Source organism: Staurois parvus, unplaced genomic scaffold (genome assembly GCF_062004578.1).
Source record: "Staurois parvus isolate SC_StPar_1 unplaced genomic scaffold, SC_StPar_1.0 ptg000023l, whole genome shotgun sequence".
NCBI lineage: Eukaryota > Metazoa > Chordata > Amphibia > Anura > Ranidae > Staurois > Staurois parvus.
Genome location: NW_028317819.1, coordinates 4,685,934 through 4,704,349, shown reverse-complemented (window position 1 = coordinate 4,704,349; position 18,416 = coordinate 4,685,934). Strand labels below are relative to the sequence as shown.

At 41.3% G+C, this 18,416-nt stretch overlaps 1 protein-coding gene across 3 annotated transcripts in view; it reads left to right on the top strand.

Moving 5' to 3' along the window:
* SMAGP (small cell adhesion glycoprotein) overlaps positions 1–16,883 on the top strand; it is a 49,583-nt gene extending 32,700 nt beyond the window's left edge. For all 3 annotated transcript variants that reach the window (XM_089692935.1, XM_089692954.1, XM_089692945.1), the window contains exons 2-4: positions 9,621–9,689; positions 10,446–10,517; positions 16,163–16,883. In XM_089692935.1, coding sequence (XP_089549061.1) covers positions 9,656–9,689; positions 10,446–10,517; positions 16,163–16,341 — 285 coding nt within the window. In that variant the 5' untranslated portion in view covers positions 9,621–9,655 and the 3' untranslated portion in view covers positions 16,342–16,883. The remainder of the gene's footprint in view (positions 1–9,620; positions 9,690–10,445; positions 10,518–16,162) is intronic.
* Positions 16,884–18,416: the final 1,533 nt, after the last annotated feature.

Here is an 18,416-nt window from a genome sequence, read left to right as displayed (position 1 = left end):
GTGAGCTGTGAAAATGTGGAATAGACTCCCTCAAAAGTTGGTTCTGGCCAGCTCTGTGGATTGCTTCAAAAAAGGCCTGGATTGTTTCTTGGATACACAGAATATAACGAGATACTAATATTTATAGGTAAAGTTGATCCAGGGAATATCTGATTGCCTCTTGGGGGATCAGGAAGGATTTTTTTTCCCAGCAGGAACAAATTGGATCATGCATTGCTTTTTGTTTTTGTTGTTGTTTTTTTTTTTTTTTTTTTTTTTTTTTTTTTTGTTTCCCTGCTATGGTTGAACTGGATGGACTTTTGTCTTTCAGCCAGACTATGTATGTAACTCATGACTGTATAACCTGTTAAATGTCAATTGATTATTCCTATTTTATCAGTGTTCACTTTGCATTAACTGGGGTTGTATATCCTACACCCATTATTCCTGTAGCCTACTCTTTTGAACAAGTCTAATACAGAAGTGTTACTAAAGAACTGTTTTTGCGTTCCTATTATATACTGTTGAAATCTGTCTGAACCCAGAGTGTCAAAGGTGTCAGGAGGCTTGCGAGCTCAGGGCAACAACTGGGGACTAGCATTACCAAGCAGGCCATGCAAGGGTAGTGCTAAAAGAGTCTCCCCTTGCTGTGAGGATCATCTTTTTCATTGCCGTGCCTTATTTTTGTCCTGTGGCCTGTTTCCATTTTGCCTCATTTTTTGCTCTATGGACTGCTAGTCCTCGCTAGTATCCTCTCCCTGAGCTGTGCCCATTGCTACTAGAAGTGTTTACCTGGCTGTGTCATATGGTTACCCTGTGGACTGTCTCCCTCTGCTGTGTCTTAAAGCCGTTCCTTCCTCAAACAACCAATTCCCCCCGTGTGTATGGTTACTTTGCAATTTTTGTGTATTATGTTTTGGAGGGTGTGAGTGTAATCTTTTCCACCTCATCTTTAAGCTATGGCTGTAACATTCTAAAAAGAGAGAAACTGTAAATCCTAGATGGAGTAATCTGGGGTATGGACATTACAACCTTAGTACCACCCTGTTCCAATGCGACAGATTTATGTACTTGGTACTAACAGGTTACACAAGTCTGTTGCCCGCTTCAAAACACATTGTGCTGGGGAGTGAGAGAATTCCTAAACTGTTTAACTTACAAATGGTCTTTCAACATAGGATTGCAAAAGGAGGGGTCCTTCCTTGCAAGCTGGTGTAGTACTGCTCTAGATAGCTAGGGGGAGCTAGTTAGTCTTTCATCTAGAAAGGCTGAGTAGCAGCCTGGGCTGTCAGAGGGTCAGTTTTTTTTTTTTTTTTTTTTTGGTTTGTTTTGGTTTGTTTTGGTTTGTTTTGGTTTGTTTTGGTTTGTTTTTGTTTGTTTTTGTTTGTTTTTGTTTGTTTTTGTTTGTTTTTGTTTTGTTTTTGTTTTGTTTTTGTTTTGTTTTTGTTTTGTTTTTGTTTTGTTTTTGTTTTGTTTTTGTTTTGTTTTTGTTTTGTTTTTGTTTTGTTTTTGTTTTGTTTTTGTTTTGTTTTTGTTTTGTTTTTGTTTTGTTTTTGTTTTGTTTTTGTTTTGTTTTTGTTTTGTTTTTGTTTTGTTTTTGTTTTGTTTTTGTTTTGTTTTTGTTTTGTTTTTGTTTTGTTTTTGTTTTGTTTTTGTTTTGTTTTTGTTTTAGGCCAGGGCTGAGAGGCTTTGCAGATCAGTTCATTGATACCTCCCCCCTACACTACAAACCTGGAGAAGATTCTAGAAGCAGTGGGCGGGGAGAGAAGGGGATGATCTGCATACTTAAGGTGATCCTTACCAATTCCCAGGCAGGAGGCTTTGCATGGGGTCAGGACAGCCCTTAAGTATGGTTCGAGTAGAAGATGTGAGGAGCAGGGAGGGAGAGCAGCAGTGGAAGGGGCCTACCTACAGGTTGGGACCTGGAAAGGAGGATCACTCGGCCTCTCCAGTCCCTGGAGGGAGAACCACTTGTTGAGCCACCCAGCAGAAGGTCTGAAGGCAGCAGCCAACCCAACCAGCTCACATGTAAGGACTGGGTGAGTAATCCTACACCCCCTGGGCTGGTTAAGGGGAAGGAGCATTCTGGAGGAAAGCCTGACTAGCTCCATACCTGGAACTATTAACCATATCAAGTGGCAACCACTAGATGCCTGGGGATTCCTCCAGATAGCTAGGTAAAGAAGAGGATTTATCTGGGGTGGTGAAAGGGATATTTCTTTAACGACCACTGGCAGGTTTAGGCCGCGTTTGGATCCAAGGGACTATTCTCTAGGATGAAAATACACATGCATGCCAGGTCTTCCAGAGAACAAATCCGTGTTTTTTTTTTTTTGTTTTTTTTTTCACAATTTCCTTCTTATATTCAGTGAGTTGTAACAGGAGAACATGGAATTTCACTGAGTAATTTGTTAAGGCTATGTACGTGACATCTGTAACAATTCATATCGCACAGATCTTGAATCAATTACAAGAAACCAATGGTATTTTCCCTTAAAGCAGAAGTGGTTAACTTTTAACTATATCATAGCAGAAGCAGGTGCTGTTAGTACAAAGAAATAATTGGTTACTTTTCATGCCTTGAGCAAAGCTAGATTAAAGGATGAGTGGCTGCAAATGTATAGTTGTGTGTGTCAGTTACTTCTATAGCACGTAACTATCAACTATACATTTGATTATCTAGACAAAATATAAAATAGAGAAGCAAAATGGAGTATATATAAAGATAAACAGAATGTAGGGCGAGGAACATACATTTCCCTTCAGGTGGTATACCTGGAGACCTCTCCTGGAAGAGAATTTCCTATCTTGGACTTGTATGTAGTTGCCAGGAAGTTGTTCCTTGGGCATCCCATATAGTCAAGGACGGTTTACTGCTCCTGGAATGAGTCTGTTGCTTGCTGCCTGGCTGTGCAGTCCTACAGGAGGACCCAAAACTTCAGTAACTCCTAAGTGGGTAGTGCTACACTAGAGCTCGGCAGTCGTAGCCAGTGGTCTTCTGCTGATTAGTCCTTAGCCAAACAAAATGAAGAAAATCTCCTGTGCTACCTAGTGAATTTACAAAAGAGAGTAAAGGCTAATGGTAGTGAAATGGAGCTACTGCAAGCATTAAATTGTGTTCCCACAACTAAACGATAAACCTAAATAAAACCATGCTGCCCTGCAAACAAATTAACAAAAAGTGTACATGAAGGTGTATAGAGTGTAGAATACACTAAATATTAAATGAATGTCCATATGTGAAATAATCAGGGATATTGTGCACAATCCAACTCTTCACAGCTCATTTGCTTCTCTGTGTGCTCAAAACCCGCACCTTTAGATAAGTGCTATAATAACACAATCATCAGTTCCTCCCCTCATGCCAGGGTGCTAGGTGTAATCCTAGACTACCATCTGTCCTTTCACCCCCAAATCCAATCGCTGTCCAAATCCTGTACACTTCATCTCCAAGATACGCCCGTTCCTAACCTCGGAAACCACTAAGCAACTTATCCACTCCCTTATCTCTTGCCCTGACTATTGTAACTCCCTCCTCATTGGCCTACCTCATAGCAGGCTATCCCCTCTTCAGTCTATCATGAACGCTGCTGCCAGACTTATCCACCTTACTAACCTTTCTGTATCTGCCACCCCTCTCTACCAATCCCTCCACTGGCTTCCCATTGCCCAATGAATAAAATTAAAAACATTAACAATGTATAAAGCCATTTATAACTCTGCCCCAAATTACATCAACGATCTTGTCTCCAAATATCACCCAAATCATCCTCTCCGCTCCACGCAAGACCTCCTGCTCTCTTGTCTCCTCCTCCCATGCTCATCTCCAGGACTTTTCCAGAGCTTCCCCCCCATCCTCTGGAACTCTCTACCCCAATTTATCAGACTATTGCCTACTCTGCTCACTTTTCGGCGAGCTCTGAAAACCTATCTCTTCAAGGAAGCCTATCCTGCCCTCAGCTAATAATGGAATCTTCTACTCTTCCAACCAGTCCATCCCCCACAGTTACTATCTTTTGTACCACTAGCCCCTCCCTCCTAGATTGTAAGCTCCAAGGAGCAGGGCCCACCTTTCCCTCTTGTATTGCTGTATTGTCTCCCGTTATATTGTAAAGTGCTGAGCAAACTGTTGGTGCTATATAAATCCTGTATAATATAATAACCATGCAGGTGGTGTCACCTCAGTGATCGCAGAACTCTCACCTCAGAGAAATCAAATTGCTCTTAATGCCACATCAGTAAGGATTCCTTCACTCTGCCAATCATTAGCCTTGTAGAAATGGTCAAACATCTTTGTACTCTAAAACATCATCAAGCCAGATATGTGATCCGGTGGGGGGGGGGGGTTGTTGGAGGTCTGAGATCCCCTTAATGGAGGGTCAAGACCTGCTAGTGACTATCATCCCCTGTGCAGGCTCTCAGGATCCAGGTACCTCACATTTTTTTACAATGCACAAAGCAATAATGGCAGCAGCAGTCTCTGATCAACATTTTCCCTTGGAGCACCACATCAGAATGCTCCAGCAAACTCTTGTTGACCCCTTCACTGCAACCTTGTGGTGCCCTCTCTCAGCTGCTCAGCACAGGAATTGGTTGCAGCAGTACACAGTCTGATTCCCTTGGCCCTCTGGGAGATGTAGTCTCTCTCTTCTCCCAGAGCTAGGGCTTTGCTATTCTATGGACTACATTTTCTAGCAGCCTGCAAGCCACTTTTACCTGCTCTGTTGGATCAGCCAGTTTGATCCAGCTAAGATGGCTCCCCCCTGCACTGAAGACACTTCATAGATGTGCATTGTAAAGAGGACTCCTAAAAGATAGCTGCTGCATAAATGAATATTCAGTTTAACCCTGTACAATTACAGAAGGATAATACAGCAGCAACAAAGGAAGATGTTGCTAAAGCTGGATGATTTTTTTTTTTTCTTCCCGATGCAGATTTTATTAATCTTTGGAAAACTTTCAAAATGTGTCAGCGTGGATGTGCAATGCGACATACATTAAAAGAGCTCAAAGCAGAACTTTACTCTCCTCCCAATCAACATGAACTGTATTTATATCCTGTCCCAAATTATTATGCAAATGATATTTTTCTCATTTACCTAAATAATTGATGTAAATAGTAAGCATAATTCTCATGTTAACTATTAAGAGTACAATTCAAATTTTTATTGAACAAACCTAATAACAGTATTTTTTTTTTTAAACAAACTTCCAATGCACTGTTCCAAATTATTACGCATAGTAAGTTTTTTTTCAAAACACTTTTATAGGTTGTAAAGAACTGAAATTTGTCATTTGTTGTGTTTGCAGCATATTTACTGAAATCAAAAGCTATTTCAATCAAAATGTTTAAAAAGGTAAAATTTTAAAAGTTTAACAGGTCGTTACATTTTAACATAGGACCCCTTATTTGATAGCAGCTTCACAAGTCTTGCATCCATTGAACTTGTGAGTTTTTGGACAGTTTCTGCTTGAATTTGTTTGCAAGATGTCAGAATAGCCTCCCAGAGCTGCTGTTTGGATGTAAACTGCCTCCCACCCTCATAGATCTTTTGCTTGAGGATCCTCCAAAGGTTCTCAATAGGATTGAGGTCAGGGGAGGATGGTGGCCACACCATGACTCTCTCCTTTTTATCCCCATAGCAGCCATTGATGCAGAGGTATTCTTTGCAGCATGAGATGGTGCATTGTCATGCATGAAGATGATTTTATTACGGAAAGCATAGTTCTTCCTTCTGTACCAGGGAAGAAAGTGGTCAGTCATAAACTCCACATACTTTGCAGAGGTCATCTTTACACCTTGGGGGACCCTAAAGGGGTTGACCAGCTCTGTTCCCATGATTCCGGCCCAAAACATAACTCCACCACCACCACCTTGCTGATGTCACAGCCTTGTTGGAACAGGGTGGCCGTCCACTACTCGATTCATCTGGACCATCCAGGGTTGCACGGCACTCCTCAATTAACAGGACTGTTTGAAAATTAGTCTTCATGTATTTTTCTGTCCAATGCAGCCGTTTCTGCTTGTGAGCATTGGTTAGTGGTGGCCGAATAGAAGGTTTATGCACAGTTGCAAGACTCTGGAGGACTCTACACCTTGATGTCTGTGGGACTACAGAGGCACCAGCAGCTTCAAATCTCTGTTTGCTGCTATGTAATGGTATTTTAGCAGCTGCTTTCTTAATCCGATGCATAGATCTGGCAGAAATCTTCCTCAATGTGCCTTTATCTGCACGAACCCGTCTGTGCTCTGAATCAGCCGCAAATCTCTTAATAGTGCGATGATCACGCTTAAGTTTTCGTGAAATATCTAATGTTTTCATACCTCGTCCAAGGCATTGAACTATTTCACTCTTTTCAGCAGCAGAGGGATCCTTTTTCTGCCCCATATTGCTTGAAAATGGTGATCTGCTTAATGATGTGGAACACCCTCCTTTTAGTTTTTCCTTAAATTGGGCTCACCTGCCAATCTAATCACAGGTGTCCGAGATTGTTTTCAGTGATCAAAAGAGCCCTGACACACAATGCCATCCATGAGTTAAACTGAAAAGCAAAATATTTAATCTTTGTGACACTTAAATAGAATTTGCATAATTTGGAACAGGGTGTAATCCTTATGCTGCTAGCCTTAGACAAGGCTTTTTGACTTCTCTCCATTGGAAGATTTCTCCTGTGTTCTTTTGGTGACGACGACAAATTTTGGGATTTTCTTTCCCTTCAAAGAAAATGGGGTAAATGGGACAAGTGGATAGTCTTGGTAATGGGGACGCATACAGTAAAAAAACCTGATGGGTATTCTAATTCCTCTGCTGTCTAATGAAAACCTAAAGTTCTTGCATTTTATACTTTTTAAAATGCATAACATCCTGCTACAGCTATTAAAGTTCATTTATTGCTCGTTAATATGTAAACAAAAAAAGTTGTCTTAATCTGGACACAAGCTTGCTTGAATGCACTTTTTAAAGGAGAATCCTCACTGTGATTAACTTTACACCACCAGTTTGTGCAGTCCAGGACTCTAGCTAATCAGTTGCCCGGGTTTTTTTTTTTTTTTTTTTTTTTTCTTTTTCAAAAGTGACCAAAAGATTAAGGGGAAAAAACTGTTGCTCCCTGGTTGACAGGGCCATAGGTCCCTTATTTGCCGCAATATGAGGTGCTAGTTCAAGCCTCCCACCCACGATGGACAGAAAACGATTTTCCTTTTCCAAAACTAGAAAAAGCTAGTGAATACATCTTCATATTCATCCTGATGAGCGTTCCTGTTTTTACTGTGGTGTTTTTTTGTTTTGTTTTTCCTTGTTTCGACACACTTGTTCCTCCCTCCCTCCCTTTTTTTTTTTTTTTTTTTTTTTTTTTTTTTTTTTTTTTTTTTTTTGAAATACTGCAGCATTACTCTTAATTCTGCTAAAAGCTGCTGGGAAGAAATATGATCTCCAGCCTATGCCATCATTAAACATCCCCTGAAAGTGTTACTAAACCCACAACAGTAAAATCAGTCTGCATATGCAGTAAGGCATGCTTGTTATACTCACTGTGGAACCTAAGGGGTTAATCCTCTGCATTGTGTAAAAAGATGTTTGCTCATGTCTTCTGATCCTTGCCCTCTACTGTTCCCAATCTGCTTATAGAACAGAGCCGGGTGTTCCCCTCTTGGGAGAGAGCTTGTGATCAGCACTGTCCAGACAGAGTTCAGGGGTTATGCAGCCTCATAGGACAATCAGGGGAGATGCTCTGCTCAACACTGAAAAGTCACAAGACTGCTCATGCGAAATAGTAATTTTAGTAATGTATATTTACTAGAATAATTGCATTTCCATGTTGTGTGTACTGTGGGAGACCAGATATAGTAAATGCAGGGTCCTGGGTTTAGTAACACTTGACGAAAACAGATTCTCTGTTTCCGAAGTGCAAGTCAATCTCTGCAGTAGAATCTGTGTATAGGTTATAGGGACAGCCCTGCCCAGTTATGGGATGTGTGCTGTATAGAGGTTATGATAAAGGCTTCTGACATTGAATTAGTCCGGTATGAAGACAAGCATTATCAAAGTGCAGCTTTTTCCAATAAAGATTTAAAAAAAAAAAAATCAAAGTAGCTTTGAACTTGTGTGTGTAAGGGGGGGGGGGGTTATATTGGTCAGTTGTCTTAAGCCAGTTTTAAATTAGAATTGCTCTGGGTGCAACCATGCACAGTCTAACTTTTACAAAGCCATTTTTAAGTCCCATAAAACTCCTCTGGGTAACCATAAATTGGATGCTATAGTAGGGCAAGAATTATAGAAATGACCAGGGGAAAAAAACCTGATAGAAAAATTTGGGGAGGGGGTTGGTTGTAGGTAATAGTATTGGCACACAAAGTATCTCTATATAACTAGCACAGGGCAAAATTTAGTCAGTATAATTGTGTGGAGGGCTTTGGTGCGGTCCTAAGCTTGCTCAGGTCTGAATATGGTCTCGTTGCCCTCACCAGCCCTTGTTTGAGCAGTCTCTTTCCACGTGTATGACTTTATCAGTCTTTATCCATTTCTAAACTGCCTCTTTAGCGGAGTGTGATTTTCTGTACCATACCGCCTTCTCAAAAGCGCACGTGTGGTTTTTTTTTTTTTTTTGTGTTTTTTCTCTGAGGACAACCAGAAATTTTGGGGTTTCTTTTTGCTTTCACTTTTGGGAAAGTAATGCAGGGGAAATTTTCCAATGGTGACACCAAGTCTGGTGACTGGGGGGTCCCCAAGGAATTTCTTAAATTTTCAGAGATTTTTCACACTTCCTGTTTTTGGCTATGGGACAGGAAGTGAAGGTAAGTGCTGATTCACACACGTGTGGATTGATGCTCAAGTTTCACAGTTAATTGATACAGTAGTTCAGCGGTTCAGGTCAGGATTTTATCCTGTTCACAACCAATGTCTGGTCTGGAAACTGTTCCCATAGAAGCCAATAGCCTATAATCCGCACCTGAATAAGACTGAACTGTTTGGAAATCGAACATAACTTTTTGAATCCGCACCGCCAGTGCATTGGACATATGTAAACAAGCACCATAAAAAGCAAAGTTATTTTGATTGTCATGCAAATTGGATGTGGTTTGTATACAATCTGCATGTGTGAATCGGCACTAAATGTCAGCAATGGGACACAGATGTAAAAAAAATTGGTTAAACTCACCCTTACTCTATCAAAAAATTAAGGGTTTTTTTTTTTTTTGTTTAACGTATGGTTCTACTTTCAGATTCAGAGTTGTCAGTCTGTCCCTGGTGGAAGCATGTGTCAATTTCGCTCTGTCTTCTGCATTCCACATATTGCCACTCTGTATTTCTCTTTTTCCATGTGAGAAGCACAAATTCTATTGCACTGAGAGATGTTTGTGTAGATTTCTACCTGGATTCTTGGAAGCAGACACTGTCACAATTGTTAACCTTGGCGTTGCCATTATATTTGGTGCCACTAAGCTGGAACCAACATGCGGGATAGGAGTTTAGATGCCAAAGGCTGCATGATTGTTCCAGGTTAATGACTGGGAAGGTGGCCTCGAAGTTTGGCAGTGTCCACTCCCCAAGTTTTATGCTCTCAAGTTCAAATCCTAAACTCTTTTTATGGGGGGGGATTGAGCAGAAGCATTGAATATTATCTCTCTCCTAATTGTGTAGGTTAACCTCTGCAAAAGGACTGCTTTCCCTCCAATATGGAACTTTCAACTACTGCAGACTTTGCCACAGGTAAGGATAGCTTTCAAAGTGTTCTGTTGCATAATATTAGTACATTTTATAGACTGTAGTAAGGGCCTGTACAGATGAGCTTTTGTCTGCATCCCATACAATGTAAATCCTCCTCCCCCCTTGGAGTTGATTCTAAGTATGGTATTTGTAATCTATTGCTGTAAACCTACATCATGCATTCGAGCAGCTATCCATGCAAGTGAAACAGGCCATTGTAAGGCTTCAAAAACAAAACTCATCCATCAGATGGCAGCAGCAGCAACATTAGGAGTGGCCAAATCAACAGTTTGGTACATTCTGAGGAAAGAAGAATGCACTGATGAGCTCAGCAACATAAAAAGGCATGGACGTCCACAGAAGACAACAGTGGTGGATGATCTCAGGATCATCTCTATGGTAAAAAAAAAAAAAAAAATTCCCAACATCAAGACAAGTAAAGGACCCTCTCCCAGGAGGTGGGCGTATCATTGTCAAGGTGCAAACCATTCATAAGCCTGAAGAGTAGAAAAGCCAGATTAGACTTTGCCATACAGAATCAAAAGTGTGAAAATTGTGCCTGTGTCCCAATATATATATGGACCTAACTCTAGGTCAGCTGTACTTGTCAATGAATTTTGAATGATCTCAGAAGTATCTCCAACTGTTAAAGTTGACACAAGCCCAAAGCCCATCTGTACAGGCCCTAAGTGTTCATACTAGCATGGTATCATAGCTGATTTTATTTAAAAAAATTATTTTTTTTTCCCGCCCACTCAGACAATTCCCCACCAGCTGTGAAAGCAACAGCAAGCTCTGCTGACATGGATATTGATACATCAGTAATTGCAGGTAACTGTAGACAGACTATCAATTTAGAATGTGGTGTTTTAGTTTAACTACTTGCCTACTAGGCACTTTCACCCCCTAAATGTCCAGGCCAATTTTCACCACTGTCGCACTTTGACAATTGCATGGTCATGCAACACTGTACCCATAAATTTTTTTTTTTTTTTTTTTTTTTTTTTTTTTTTTTTTTGACCGATTGAGCTCTCTAGGTGGTATTTTAATCACTACGGGGATTTTTATTTTTTACTAAATGAAAAAACGTGTGTGGGTTAGGCTGCCTAAAGTGGTTGTATAGGTATACTCCTAATGTATATTCTCCTACATTAACCTCCCTGGAGGTATTCCCAAGTGTAGCTTGGGGTAAAGTTTCAGGACCACAAGCGGTAACCCCGAGCTACACTTGGGAATACCCTGCAGCATTGCTCTGGGATCTCTTCTTCACTTACCTTGTCCTGCGCTCCCGCGATGTCCCGGGCAATGTCCTCCAGCCGATGCCGTCATCTGGCTTCCGGGTTCCGTTCCCTGCGACGTCAGGATGGAGCTGGCGGGAAATTTAAAAATGTCAAAGTGACATTCACAAAATACACTAAAATCACATAGTAAAACATTACTGTATCAAAGCATTTCACATACATTTTGTCCTGTGCCCTGCCTGTATTTTTACTGTTTTCTGCCTTGAAACTGAGAAATGTCCATGGCGTCCAAAAAGCGTCCCTTTTTAGGTCAAAAGTGGTTTTAGATCAGCTAGAGAACAGCGATAGTAAATTAGAACCACTTGCAGAATTGAGTGATAATGATTCGTGGGGAAATTCGTCATCACACTGAAAACTATTTTGCGACTTTGCTCAGCAAAGTGTGAACTTGGCGCTATATTTCAAATTTCAGTGTTTTTGGTTTTGATTATATTGAATTAAATTTTATTATTTTTATGATTTTTATTAAATTATATTTTGATTTCGTGTTTCAAATTTTAACATACCCGGGATGTTTACTAGACTTTTGTTTGGACAGATTTCAGTGAGTTATTTCTAAAAAAAAATTAGAGGCCTAAAATAAACTACATATTTCCATGTAAAAAAATGTACTGCTTTTGAGCACAGAAATATTGACCTAATCAGACCGCTAGGGAGGCTACAGTAAAAAAAAAAAAAAAACTTTTTACATGCAACTTGCCCAAATACTTACCTGAGCCCAATCTCTGTCCAGCACTTTGCACATCTGCAGCAGCTCTTCTCCCCTCTCCAGGCTTTCACAGGCTTGGTTGAGAGCAGTAGGAGCCAATGGCAGAATCAAAACTAGTAAACGGAGAGCTGGGCTGTGCCTGAAGAGAGGCAAGCAGCCCAGCTCAGGAACAAGCCTGTATGAGTGCACACCATAGGAAGCCGTTTCCTAGGGTGGGCACTCGGAGGGGAGGAGCCAGGAGTGCCAGCAGGGACCCTAGAATAGGATTGGGGCTGCTCTGTGCAAAACTATTGGCAAGTAAAACATTAGGTTTTAATAAAAAAAAAAATGAAGCTTTAGTTTACTTTTTTTTAAGTTCTGGTCAATACTTGTTTGCAGGCAGGCCAGAGTAATGGATCTTCCTGGAAGTGGCTCTTCTCACTTTTATTTAAAAAAAAAAAAAAAATAGGACTAGGACCCAGAAATCCCCCTATCCCTTAACAATACCTATCTGGATTTGAATTATTAAACTCTTAAAATCCAGAGAATGAGAAGTAGGATGGAATAGAGCAGGGATATTGAATTAAAATCCATAGAGGTCCAGGTAGTAAAACGTTCTTCCAGCAGAGGTCTGAATTGCAAGTTTGTGCAATAACTTGGATCATACCCATCATGGCCCTCCTCTGTTTGGGCTAGTGTAGCACTACCCCCTTAGGAGTCACTGAGTTTTGGGTCCCCCTATAGCCCTGCACTGCCAGGCAACATGCATTTTCTTCAGACCTTGCACACCAGAGACTGAGGAGTTTTCCCCCTCAAGTTGCAGTGTATAAGTCCAGAAACATTCTTTATTTGCAGAGCTCTCCAGCCCTCCCAGTGTACCACCTCAGGCCCCACTTGAATTCTCTTCACCTAGGTGATTGAGGAAATGCCTGAGCAAGGGGATGCAGAAACTGCCTCTTTAGCAGAGGAGCTCCAGCTGAGGAGTAAGTTGGGTTGGCCACCTGACTGCCCTCTCCTGTTATCTGGCCCAGGGGGAGTTGGATTACTTACTCAGTTCTCTCCAGAAAACATGTGGGATGGTGGCTGCCTTAAGATCTTACGCTGGGCTGGCTCCTTCCCTGCTTCTCAGGCTGTCCTCTCAGGGGATGGTTGTGGCTGAGATCCTCCCTTCCAATTTCTACCTGCAGGTAAGCCCCTCTCCTGGGCCCCCTCCCACTCCACTATCCAGCCTTCACTCCATCTTCCACCCAGCTCTACACCTGCTGATCCGGCTCTTATATTTAAGGGCTGCCCTGGCCCCATGCCCAACCTGCTTGCCTAGTGCCCTGAGTATGCAGATCAGCCCCTCCTCACCCCCACCCATTGCCTTCTAGAATAGGAGGAGGTATCAAGGAACTGATCTGCAGAGCCCTCAGCCCTGACCTAAAGATGACCTGGTTAACTCGTACCAGACTGCTACTCTGCCTCCTACTAAAAACCAGTCTAGCTCCCCCTAGCTAACTGGGGGGTGCGACACTACTTTCTGACCCACAGAAATGCCCTGCACTTTAGCAGATGTGCAGGGGTGGCATTAATTTCTTAACCACTGCCAGTCTGGCCCATGTACATAAATGGCCAGATGGGAGCAGTACAGGAGCGGGTTGCCGTTTATAAATGGCGCCCACATTCACAGCCTGTGCGTGCTCCCTAGGAACACCGATTGCTGTATGGGATCTCCTGTGTGAGGTTCAGATTTCATGTGATCACATGAATTGTAGTAAGCAAGATGTCACTGCCTGACTTTGATCTTTCACAAGTAGTAAGCACAGGTCACATGGTACAAGGCTGTTGTGAATAGCCTTGTACCATGTGACAAGCTGTGATCAATCACAGCTCTCAGTACTTCTCAATGTCTGCAAGAATGCAGTCAGAGAAAATTAGAAATTTTTATTTTTTTACAGCCTTTATGGGTGTAAAAGAAATTTGTTAAAAAAAAATAAAATTGTACAAAATTTTGAAATTATAAATTTTGGTTTATAAACCAATTTTAGAAGAAAAAAAGAACTGAATACATTTTGGCCAAAATTTATGAAAGATTAATTTGCAAAATGTTAAACTTTTTGAAAGGGGAAAAAAAAAAAAATTTGGACTTTTTCATTTTATATAGCAAAAAATAAAAATCCCAGTGGTTAATACCACCAAAATAAAGTTCTGTCTCAAAAAATTCATATGGGTACAGTGTTGCATGACCGCGCAATTGTTCAAAGTATGATAGTACTGAAAGCTGAAAATTAGCCTGGACAGGAAGGGGGTGAAAGTGTCCAGACTTGAAGTGGTTAATGACACCCCCACACATTGACACCTATGGCACATTTTCATGTGCACCAAATGGTGTATTTGAAGAAAGTGTCAGAACTTTCCCTGCGTTCTTGCAGGTAGGGCAGCCCTTTTTAAAATGTATTGACTGCCCTGCCTGTAATCTGAAATAAAGCCTCATATTACAATCCTATTCCCACAGTACCCACTCCACATCATTCGCTCCCCTTCACATCAAAATCCTCCTGTCCGCAGTCCCCTCACATTACTCTCCTCATCCCCCATTAATGTTCTCAACTCCAATCCCCTGCCATGGCCCACCTGACAGGTTGGAAGGTGGGACGCACTGCTGCTCCAGTGGGCAGGAGCTGCAAGCAGGTGATAGGTTGCTAGGATTCAGGGAAGTCCTAGCAACTAATCACTTGTTAAAATGGGCAGCCCCCACCCTCTCCAGAGCTGTCCTTCCTCCTGCTGTCTGCTCTTGACAATGGCGGCGGCAGTGATAGCTGCTGGGCAGAATGACTCCTGAATGCCGGAACTGAGGCGATCTGGATGGGACATTGATTTGGACAGCTGGCTGCCATTTAATGATGCCTGGAATGTAGGATCTTGAACCACAACATAGGGTAACATTTTGCACTGGAGTGAAGGTGTACATTTAGCCTGAAATGAGACCAGGGGATTAGGGCATCTCAGGCCAGGGCTAAAGGATCCCTAGTTTTGGCCACAAACACAGATTGTTGAATCTTGAGGCTACGATGTCCAATCTTCCTCAGTGGGGGGGAGAGCTCTGCAGTAAAACTGTAACAGACATCTGTCTGTTGCTTGCCAAGTGTGTGTGTGTGTGTGTGTTTATATATTTTGTGTTTATATATAAAAATTTAGACTTTTTTTTTTCCTTAAAACAACTTTTTTTGCAGGTACAAAAATGTGCATTTATTGGGCACCTGTAAGTCTGTGCACCTGTGATCAGAAGATAGCAGCAGATGAAGTGTTGGGCTCCAGCAGACTGTCAATGTAGCAGTGTGCCTGTATCTCAAGCAAGTCGTTATTGAATAGCAGGAAGAATCAATGAATTAGAGCACTCGCCAGCGCCCTCAGTTCATTTAAAACTACAAGCAGTCAGCCACAATTGTTGATGTTGTGGGTCTCATTCACAGAATGACATGGATAGCTAGGCAGAGCCCCACATGGCAATTGTGACAGCAGCGAGAAGCTTCTAAATTCTTCCCCCGCCAACTCAAAATGGACATGGGGCTTGGAGGTAGCAGGGTTAATTGTGGGGGCTGCTTATTCAGTAACATGTTACTCCCTGAATATGGATGTAACGGATATAACAGATGTTTATGCAGGGTGAACTTATCTTTTAAGGAAGTGCCAACCGTTCCTACTTTATCCAAACTCCAATTTTTAATACTAGAAAAAGTCAGTCATTCTGCACTCAACTGTATCTGAAGTTCCAAATTGATAGTTTTTCAGGATATTTAGCCACCTGTCAGTAAGTCAACTAGCAGAGCTCTAAAACCAACCAAGAATGCAACAAACATGGAGGAAGAAATGATCTAAGGGAGTTATTGCAACTATAGTGTTAGTGTAAAAATGGAGGAATGAGAATAGATTTTGTATAAATATCCCAGTGTCCTACATTTTCTTCTGTAACTCATTCTGGTACAGTGGAAGACAGGGATTTGCAGCATTGTAGGGCACATTATAGGACACCTGCATGATTGCTCTGTGACTTGCTCATATGGTTTTGGGACATGATTGCAGTGAACCTACAACATTGAATCGCATGTTATATACTACACCATGGTTGGTAAAGTAAGAGCTACTTCTGCTTGTCAGTGTTTGGAGAGCTTGTTGCCAGGATTGCTTGTGGTTGCACGTGCCAGATGTTTTGCTGTTGGGCTGTGGCTGTTGGTGAGTGCACCACTGGGGAAGTGCACACATTTTGGTATAAAAGCTTCCATGTACTGGATATGAGAACAAATGGATTGTTGTGATGGTTGACTACTGTAATTATCCTCCGCTGATCTCTCAATAGCTGGGTGGATGTGCATTCTGGCAAAGCTGAGCCCTTTTCACGCAATGAACTTTAACTCCCACTTAATAAACACATTGCTGGTTTTATTTCACATGGCCAATATTGAATACTGTAAACATTTGCTAATCTGACTTTTTATTTCATACAGGTGTGATAGCTGCTGTATTCATAACCATCCTCGTTGTGCTGGCACTGATTGCAGTCTATTTGTACAAACATAAAGGCAGTTACCGTACCCATGAGACGATAGACGAGGGAGAGGCGGATAAGGCTTTACAAGCAAAGACTGGTGATCCTAGTGAGGAAAAGCAAGAATACTTCATGTGATTTGCATCAATGTACTGTTACACAAAAAAAAACTGTGTAATCCTGTTCACAAGAGACTGTTCACAATAGACTCGTGGCAATCTATTTATTTCGTGCATTCTATATTTCTTTGGGTTTTTTTATTTTTTTTCTTTTTCAGGAAAATCCAAAAAAATACTTACCTTTTCAAGAACTGATGTATCAAAAAGGTTCTTCAGTTAATCCTAGGATGCCTTCACAATATCATTACATACCAGAATTTTTTTTTTTTTTAATTTTATATTGTGCTTGATTTGTTTTTGTAATGCTTTTTAGAGGTGGTAGTTCATAATACTATATTTTTACAAATGGGTTCCCTACTGATGTACCATTTGAGTGGTAATCGAGACACACAGGAGAATTACAGCTCTGTGCCCTTTACTGAAATATGTGTTAGCACTGTTGTTTATATTTGGCCTGAGGTTTAATAGCAGCCTGGCAATATGCTAGAGCAATTTATAGAATCTTTAGTGGATATAGGTGTAGTGAGAATTACTTTTCTAAATAAAACTTTTTAAAGTGTGTTTTTGGTCTGTTTTTTGTTTTGTTCCCGGTGGTTGAGAGATGTAACTGCTTGTCCAAAGAATTCTGCTCTTTCCAAGTTTTCAGGCAAAGTCTTTGATGTAGGTATGCCCACAAGACTGCAGGAATGTAATGTAGGGCCCTGGAATTCGGGCTGCCAGCATCCACTCCCCTGGTAATACTTGCCCCAAGTGCTTAGCCTGCTGTGTCCCTTACCGAGCTTTGCCACCAGTGCTTCCATAAGCTTTGCTGTGTAAACAAAAGCTTCATACACCCAAGCAAGATGGCTGCTGGGCCTGCCTATATGACATGTTTCTGCTTCAAATGGGCACGCATGAGCCTGAAGAAACCAGCAATGATCACAGGAGACACAGTAAAGCTTAGGAATGTAAAATTTCCAGACATTTTGAAGCCATAAGAAACATTTTTCCAAAAAAAAGGCAATTTTTAAAACCATTAAATTCAGTGTGGAGTATTTTACAAATTGAAAGTCATTTTAGAACAGGAAATTCAGGACCAAGTCAGGTAGAGATGGTGGAGGGGAAAAGGAACCTGGCCCTGGCATGTTTGAGCTCTGAACAGTGATATCTGTATTAAAGTTGTTAGTTACCTGAGAAATTGTGACATAGTTACAGAAAAGTCTGCCTTAGGCTGGCCATACACTATACAATTTTCCTGTCCAATGTCCTTTAGATTTACCTTCAACTATGTAGTGCAAGAGCCTGCCTAATTGGATACAATTGAAAGTGGTGGTAGTTTTGACCTCCTATTATATGGTTTTTGATAAAGCTAAACCAAAAATCTCAAGAATATTGTATAATGTATGGCCAGCTTTAGTTATGTAGGCTGAGTGAGGAATACCTGAAATCGGAGCTTGAGCTAGAATCAGATGCAGAGACCCGGTGTTAAAATAGGGTGCTGCAATGATGCAAGGGAAGCATGATCTCTCTGAACAGTTTGAGTGTTTTGTGGGCCTTTGGCAGAGCAAATGTTGGCCTGAGGTTTTGCCAGGTTTACACCATTGCTATCTGTGAGGGCATTTCCTGTGGGGTACAGAAAAGGAATATGCAGCTGCTCAGTGGTGATCCTATAGGGAAATCTTCAAGGCAAATGGGCAGGAGGGAGAGCCTGACCACCTTACAAAGGAATGTAGTTGGAAGGGGTGGTAAAGTGTGTAACACCTGGTCACCTACCTGAAATTTAAAAGTCAAAAGGTTTGAATTTTAGCACCAATTATTAAAAGCTTACATTGTATAAGTAGATAAGTTTGAAACACAATTCCAGTTTCCTGATAGTTTTAACATATAAAAGCATATTCAGGATATACATAGCATAAAGGAAGTAATAGATTTCTCATTCTTAATAATTTTTTCTTGTTCATTATTTTTATTGAAACCCTCACCGTTCCGGGTGGACGTCATATAGCATTCTTTCGGGCTTGCGCACCTGCAGAGCCACGCAGCGGCACGATCTGTCACCAGCCATGTACCTCGGAGTTAGGGGAATTTCCAGGCCTTTGCTATTGGTCTGTTTCA